Source organism: Notolepis coatsorum (genome assembly GCF_963971535.1).
Source record: "Notolepis coatsorum genome assembly, chromosome: 12".
NCBI classification, from domain to species: Eukaryota; Metazoa; Chordata; class Actinopteri; order Aulopiformes; family Paralepididae; genus Notolepis; species Notolepis coatsorum.
The window spans coordinates 45,040,929-45,049,769 of NC_140176.1; the positions used below are offsets into that span (position 1 = coordinate 45,040,929).

The 8,841-nt window shown below is 43.2% G+C and overlaps 1 protein-coding gene across 1 annotated transcript; it reads left to right on the forward strand.

Annotated features, from left to right (window-relative positions):
- The first annotated feature begins 904 nt into the window (after positions 1 to 904).
- On the forward strand, positions 905 to 8,613 carry LOC311238216 (uncharacterized protein). Its single transcript, XM_084326241.1, has 4 exons — positions 905 to 1,121; positions 1,433 to 1,541; positions 3,018 to 3,273; positions 7,018 to 8,613. Exons 1-4 carry the CDS (start codon positions 997 to 999, stop codon positions 8,178 to 8,180), a joined length of 1,653 nt encoding a protein of 550 aa, XP_084182367.1. The 5' UTR covers positions 905 to 996; the 3' UTR covers positions 8,181 to 8,613.
- The last annotated feature ends 228 nt before the right edge of the window (positions 8,614 to 8,841 follow it).

Below are 8,841 nucleotides of genomic sequence, written 5' to 3' on the forward strand. Positions count from 1 at the left end.
ACCTGTGTATGTCATGTATGTCAAGATATATATCTGTATGTTGCGTATGTCATTATGAATTGAAAATGGGGGACCCATGATGTAAACAAGACGAAAGTCTTTCTCTGGTCTGCATCCCGTAACAATTGTGTGTATTGAGCCGTACTGTATTGTACCCATTCTGCAATCTGTTAATAAAGTTTTCAATCAATCAATCAATCGGTAGTACTAATTTGTATATTTTGTACCCAGTTTAATCAGCTGTACATTGTATATTGCTGTTGCACTTTATTTGCACTCTGGTTGGATGCCAAACCTCTTTTCATTGTACTGTATGTGTGCACTGCTGTATAATGACAATACATTTGAATCTAATCTAATCGTCCACCTGATTGGAAGTGAGCTATTCAACCCAGTAGGTGGTGCCATTTCATCTCTCTCTCTCTTTCTCTCTCTGTCTGCGCCATCAGTTTGTCTAAATTTGCCTATATTGATTATTGCCCTTTTTAATGTTCAATATGCCTATACACCACGAAGACGTGCGTTTCATGTTGAAAGCCTTGACTGTCCTTTATATTTTCCAGATCGCGGGCCTATGTATAATAATCTTTTTTTTCCCTTTTTCATTCTCCCCCTAATTCTTTCCAAAGTCTGCCTTGTGGCTATTATCTAATGCCTATGCCATATAGTGTGCCATTCACTTTGTCCATTTGCGCGAATAAAGTCAAGTTTATTCACGCCATCTCCTCGCAGGTCTGCACGCCAGGTGTGGTGGTATGATTGATAATATATATAATGTGTGTGAGAGTGAGACCCCACAGCCCCTCCAGTGCGTCTTTTATCGCAGGTTTTGGAAAAAAGCAGCTGCCGATCTTGCTCCCTCCCTCCTACCGGCTACCACGCAGAACAAACGCTATATTCATCTGCTCTCCGGCTTGCAGTCTCACTGTAACTCCCTCCAGTAGGAACTTCTGGGTACTTTAGTTTTCCCCACCGTTTGAGGAGCTGCTGAACACAATGTCATCCATGCCACGGGGCGAGAACACGCGAGGCGCCCGCTCCGCTCACCCGACAATGTGGAGAATATTTTGCGCATGGAGTGTATTGTTTCTGACACAGGTCTGCGCGCAGACCCAAAGGAGGTACCCGTATACACGTTTGTTATTGTGTGCGATTTCCGTTTAAAAGCCTTTATGATGAGTGAGCAAGGTGGTAAATTATCCTATAGACTACGGGCCGGCAGAGAGAGAGAGAGAGAGAGAGCAGGAGTAATTCAGAGGAATCTGCAGTGGCCCCAGCCTCCAGGCTCCCTGGGAAGACGCATAGCGCATTATGAAGAATGATGATCTATTTGCCAAAGGACCTAAAAGTTGTCTTTTACGTTTGTAGCCAGTTTATGTCTGCCAAATAACATTTTATGCTATGTAAAAAAAAAATGTTTCCCTTCCCATAGGCAAACATTTACGTGCGGAGGCAACATCACAGGGGAGTCTGGAGTCATTGGAAGCCAGGGGTACCCGGGGGTGTACCCTCCAAACACCAAATGTCTTTGGAGAATTACAGTGAGTAGCTACAACTTGATTGTTATTATAATGTTTTGGATGCAGTTATGACAAATGCTTAGTACAAGTGGGGGGAATCACTTTGTCGTATAATGAATGAATGAAAAGACAATGTGAGGCAACGTTTTTGTACTGAATGAATGATACATACAGGAAAATCCACAACCCCCAGCTCTTCAATTAGGGCTAGTTCTCTGGTATTTGGGTATGCTGGCCACACAGGGGCCTCGGGCAGTGACTGCTGACTGGCTGATTCACTTTTAGATTCACAGTTTAGCTAGTGACAGGATGGAACTGATTAACGTGAAATTACAGCCTTTATGAGAAGCCCTTGCTATGTCTACAAACTGGAAAAGAAAACTCAGTCAATCAACAATATTGCCCTGTAAAGTCTGTGCCCAGTAGTCCCATTATAATAACGCCATATCAGTTTTCTAACTGCTTAATAGAATAGAATAGAAGTACTTCATTAATCCAGAGGAAATTCAGCAACACAGATCGCTCACAATAAACATTTAGGTATAGTCAGAAATAAGAATATACAGTCAAAGATATACATTATAAAATATGTATATACATTCTAAAATATACAGTCCAAAAATATACAGTAAAATGGACAGTAAAATGTACAGGAAGATTGATTGATTGATTGAAAACTTTATTAACAGATTGCAGAATGGGTACAATACAGTACAGCTCAATACAAACAACTGCTAAGAGGATGAAGACCAGAAAAATACTTTTGTCTTGTTTACATAAGGGTCCTCCATTTTCAATTCATCAAAACATTTATGACATACAAGACATACAAATATACGGCACTGTGTAAGAAAGAGAGAACATCATAAAAAAATTTAAATCCGAAGGGGAAGAAAGAACTGTACATTGGGTGGGATGGGGGACTGGGGGATTGGGGGGGGATTTTGACATTTACCGGGGCCAGTTTCTAATTGCAGCCACCCGTAGGTGCTCTTTGACTTTGAGAGCGGTTTTGAAGGAAGGTAGGGATTCACATTCCTTTATGGCTGTGGGTAGGGCTTTCCACATTATTGTGGCATAATTGCGAAACGTCTTTAGTCCCTTGTTTGAGCAGAATCTGGGTTGAACATGATTTGTGGAACTCCCTCTGGTGTTGTGGTCGTGGACTTCACTGACCTTTGGGAAGTATTTCGACTGGTACATGGGTATCTTAGTGGTGTAGTGTATCTTGTAGACCAGGCCCATTGCAAGTTGCTGTACTCTGTCGTCTACTCTAAGCCATCCTAGATTGTCAAAATGGGCAGGGGTAAGGTGTGTTTTAGGAGTAAGGCCAAGCAGTAGTCTGACCAGTTTGTTTTGTGATGTTTATACAAGGTATACAAGATATACAAGGATTTATACAGCCGGTGCAAAAAAACTGCAGTGCAAAAAAAAGTTATTAAAATATCACTTCAAACGTATTAACCTGTGAATTGGCCGTCCAAATGTTTATCCCAGGTCCCAGAGGGCAAAGTCGTGGTCCTCGCCTTCCGCTTCATTGACCTGGAGAGTGACAACCTCTGCCGCTATGACTATGTGGATGTTTACAGCGGCCACGCGAACGTACACAGACTTGGCCGCTTCTGCGGGACGTACAGGCCGGGTGCCCTGGTCTCCACGGGCAACAAGATGCTCCTCCAGATGGTGTCGGATGCCAACACGGCCGGGAGTGGCTTCCTGGCGGTCTACTCCGCTGCCCACCCACACGAGAGAGGTTAGGATATGGTGTTGTTGTCCTACGATTATACAGTATATACACCAATGAATACACATATACTGTATGTATAGGTGTAGGCCTATTATATATATAAATAGTTCTACATTCTGACAGCCATCACTGATGTAGTGTTTGGTCAGTAACATGGGTCTCCCAGTCCCTCCTCTCTGCAGTACACAGAAAATAACTTTTCTGGTGTCCTGTTCTCACTTATTTTAAATATACCACGTACAGCACTGTTAACCTTCATTTAACCAGGCAGGTCAACTAAGAACAAAGTATTTACAGTGACGACCTGGGAGGACAAAAGGGCCTCTTGAAGGTAACAGTGAAAAAGGGACAAATTTAATCAAATTAAAATAACAACCAAATAAATTTACAAGGTATGTAAAGATATGAAGCAGAACTTTACATAATAGTAAATGTGTATATATATTCGCTACACCCATACTGTATGTATTAACTCTACCCAGGTACTGTATGCTAGACAGAGAGCCATGACTTAACCCCATAAAACGGCATCCTATTAGAGCCTTGGAGTGTGTCTGCTAGGCCAGCAGGTCAGCATTTAATGAGCACCAAAAAAAAATAACAAGGTTGTTAAACATGAGGTTCCCCGCTGCAGGTCACGTCATATACCTGTAAGGACCCGGCGAGGGGAGAGAGGGGGGACATGTATACATCCCTACCAAATAGAAGCATGTTTCTTTAATATGAGAAATTGCCCCAAGGTTACACGCCTGTGCTTTTAACAAGGGGAGTCACTGTGTAGCTTCCACTTATTTAAGGCAGTGGCCTTTAAAGGTCTCAATCATTGCTGGATGGGACTGTTGATTTAAGGCTCAGCGGGGGAAAAGAAGAGAACATCTCACCCGCTTCTCACAGTATGACGTGGAATTTCTCACAGGCATTTTTCTTTTCCTCTTTTTTTGGAGCGATGAGTCGGAAAGGGACAGGTCAGGGGTGTCAGTTAGAGTTGAGACCGCCTTTTTCCGCTCTCCTGTGTCTGGGGGTCCTGTCCACTGACTGTGGAATTTTAATGGCTGGTGCGTCTGCGGCGCTACCTTCCTAAACTGTCCCAGAGGAGTCGACGGGCCGTAATGGGCCGTGTGTCTGGGCCGGCCCCCCCCCCCCTCTCTCTCACACACTCAACAGATGGTGGTGGACACAGACTGTTGTTGCCATTCAGGTTCCTGAGAGCTGTCAACCCCGCACTGACATTACGTAACATCTACATTCGTGAACTGTGAACTATTTTTGTCCTCGCGGTTCTTCTCGTACCATCCGTTGTAACTTTCATCTCGTAACCCTTTCACTACCACACTACAGAAGGTTAACCTTTCACTACCACAGTTAATCATCCAACAACTCCCTGTTAAAGCAAATAAAAGAGATTCAACAAAAACAGCTTAACCCAGCATTATAGCACACCAGCAAAGATCAACATAAACTAGCAATAGCGTCAGCTTGAAATATATGCTGGTTTATGTAATTATTTTTATTTAATTATTATTATTATTTATTTATTTTAGTTGCAATGTCAATCAATCACAATATACTAGGATTATTTACGCTTACCTGTAATTTTTACGCTAGGAGGGTTAGATACACAACAGGGTGTTTTAATAATGGCTGGAATAACTCTATAGAACAGAAATATAGATAAGCAGATTTCTTACTAGTTTCCTTCCTTTAGTCACAGCAACGTCTAGTGACATTAACAAGAAACTGCACTGTGATAGGGGTTCCCTAAGCCAACAGCACTCTGACATCCACATTGGTTTAGTTTAAAATACTGGTCAGAAAGATTGCCACAGCCTCTGCCAGTACTTTAAACTAGTGGTCGACTGATGAGGGTTTTTCAATGGCTGATGCCGATATTTAGAGAGCAGGGCGGCCGATGGCCGATATATCAATTATTTAATAAATGTAATGAATTCTAATGAAACACACTGGGTTATGCTGTAGAACGTGACTAGTATTTAAGGGAGAATGGGTTACAGTATATCAGAAGAGACGTCATTCAACTGCATTATAACATAATATATTATTATACATATATTATATTATACATATATATTATTATTAATAATCATCAATGTGGAACGCCCTACCCAAAGCTGTAAAGGAATGTGAATCCCTACCCACATTCAAAACCGCTCTTAAAGAGCACCTACGGGAGGCTGCAATTCGAAACTGGCCACCGTAAATGCCCAAACCCCCCACCACCTCCTAATAGACAGTCTCCTCCCCACCGCATTTATTCTCTCCCCGCCGTATGTATATTTCTCTCCCACCCACCCACCCCCTCCAAATGTACAGTCTCCTCCCCACCGTATGTATATTTCTCTCCCACCCACCCACCCACCCACCCCCTCCAAATGTACAGTCTCCACCCCACCGTATGTATATTTCTCTCCCACCCACCCACCCCCTCCTAATGTACAGTCCCCTCCCCATCATATGTATATACTCTGTCAGGATCTATGGGTAACAGTACTGTATATTTGAATACCGTTTATGTCACAAATGTATCAGTACTAAATACCTGTATGTCCCTATGCCATAAATGTCATGTATGTTGTGTATGTCATAAATGTCGATATGAATTGAAAATGGGGGACCCTGATGTAAACAAGACAAACGTCTTTCTCTGGTCTGCATCCCCTTAACAATTGTGTGTATTGAGCCATACTGTATTGTACCCATTCTGCAATCTGTTAAATAAAGTTTTCATTCATTCATTCATTCAATACGCCGATGCAATAGTTCTTAGAACCCTGTAAGCTAACTTACCGGTCATTTAGCTTGTTCAAGGTTTGCTACCATTACAATTCCCAATGAATGTTATTTGTATTTTCTCACACAAAAAAAACGGAATCAATCTAATTATACAGAAGGTAAACTGTTATTAACAGTAGCCAATTAAATATATTGAGCTTTGAAAGCTAAGAATTCTTAGTCTTAGAATGGCAAAATTGACAGATGTGTCTGCAGCCATTTCCCCCCCCCCCCCCCGCCTTGTGAGCTCAGGCATCGACCGATTAGATGCAGATGATCTCAAAATGTCAACTATCGGCCCGATTAATCGGCTGACCGATGAATTGGTCTATCACTATTCTAAAACACTACACTAGGGCAGTGGTTCCCAAAGTCGGGGTCGCGACCCAAAGGTGGGCCGCGAGCAGCCACGGATGGGCCGCGAGATGATTAAAAAAAAATAAAAATAAAATAAAAAAAAGATTTTTTCATGCCACTGAACTTAGAAGCAGGCCAGGACAGTGTTTCTAGTTGTATTCTAAAATTCTATTCTATTGTATTCTAAAATGTGACTATATGGTTTTATATTAACTTAATAAATAAACAAAAACAAAAAATCTACTTATTTCAACGAACATTTCAAACTAAATAACAGATTATGCACATAAAACGCTGAAAACAACCGAAGCAACAATAGTATTTTAATGAGGCTATTATTATTATCATTATTATTTTGCAACAAGTTAGCCCTCTCATAAATAGCACATATAAATGAATAACTAACTTGAACTAACTTAATAGGATTGAAGTGATATTTGGCTTAAAAAATCGGTCGCCTGGCAAAAAAAAAAAAAAAAAAAAGCCAGACGATGTGCATTGGGCCGCGGCTCTCTGACGCCTTATTTTCTGGGCCCCGGCCTGAAAAGTTTGGGAACCCCTGCACTAGGGTGTAACAATGTCCAACACTTTTTTTTTTTGTAGGAAGGCCGTCAGCAAACCCAGGCCACCCAGACTACGTTCCATCTCTCTTCCCAAAAAGAAACGACACCGAAGGCTCCCAGATGCTGTACCATGGGAGGCAAAACAGACCCTCCGCGGCCCAGTCTGTGGCTGCATATCCCACGGAGACGGACCCCGCTGACCCAGGAGAAGAGGGTACGGCCTGCGCGGGCACCGCTCCGTCAGTGGAGGGCGTCGACCGACTCCAGGCGGATGACGAGGCGGCGAAGACAGAGGCTTCGCCGGAGGAGACGACCGCGAGTCGAGAAAGATGGCAACACGATCCGTTTGCGAGTCAGATCCTGTGCGATGACAAACGTGTGCATTTCTACACCGGCCTCCCCTCCGCCTCTGTGTTCTTCACCCTCCTCGCCCAGCTGACCGCACCGCGGAGGGTCTCCTCCTCGGCCACGCGGCTCCCCCTGCCTCAGCAGCTCCTCCTGGTCCTGATGAAGCTTCGGCTGGGCCTGACCCATCGAGACCTGGCCTGCCGCTTCCAGGTGGCCGCTGGGACCGTGTCGACTCTGTGTCGCGAGTGGCTGGAGGTCATGGCTGTGGAGCTGCAGTTTCTCATCCGGTGGCAAACCAGGAGAGAGGTCAGGAGAAACCTCCCAGATGACTTTCTGACCACGGGGTTTGCGTGCGTGAGATGCATCGTAGCTTGCGTGGAGGTTTTTGCCGGGAGGTCAACTGGCGGCTCTGACTCCCATAACGCGGTCAAGTTCCTCGTTGGCGTTAGTCCGTCGGGAGACATCACGTTCCTGTCGAGGGTTTGGGGCGGACACATAAGCAGTGAAGTTCTAACCCGGAATTCTGGGTTAATAGACCTCCTTGAACAAGGCGACCATGTAATGGTGGCCGATCAGAGCCTAAGCCTCCCCGAATACTTTGCTCCTAAAGATGTCCAGCTTCAGGCACCACCGTCCGCCAACAGAAAGGGACAACTCACAAGGTCAGAGGTCGTCCATTCGAGGAAGATGTCGAGCGTGAGACTAAACATGGATATGGCAGTTAGTAAAATGAAATCCTTCAGGATCTTAAGCACACTAGAGCGACGTAAAGAAGCTCAGTTCTGTACTGTGGATAAACTAGTTATTGTCTGTGCTGCATTGTCAAACTTGGGGAAACCATTGGTGTCTAAATAAAAATCGACCAGTAAACACTGTTTGTGAGTTTTTTATTTATTTATTCTATTTATTTAGCATTGGTATTATCTGTTTATCTTTAAGGCCATTCCCAGGAAATGACAACCTTATATCACAATGTCGCTAGATTGGAACTATGGACCCTATCTGACGCGCTCAAATGACTGGCTGATGCTCCAGGTCCCCAGAGTGCAGACTGACAGTGCTTGGAAAGTCAGCCTTTTTCCCCGGCTTCTTGGAATGATCTTCAACTCAATGCTAAAAATCAACACCACACTAACCTATGGACAGTTTAAAAACACAATGACAAATCTCCATGCTTCAGTCTGTGACTGTTTTTGACTTTTTGATCATCTTTGTTTTTGTGTTTTTGTCCTATTTGTTCAAAGTCAAATCTTCTATGCTGATTTTAATTTTCCTGATTTTTAAATGTTTTATACAATTTTTTTTAATCTGTTCTTAACCCATTTAGACCTAAAACGCCTGCTAATAATGCATTATATAGCTTATAGCCTGTGTTACACACAAATGTGTTTCCCGGTGTCAATAGGTTAATAATGCCTGTAATCTCAACAGCGTTGTAAATTAGGGAAACCACAATTGCCTTCTTTGAGTAAAAATAAAGGTTTGAATGAATTAATGAATTTCTCATTTATTATAA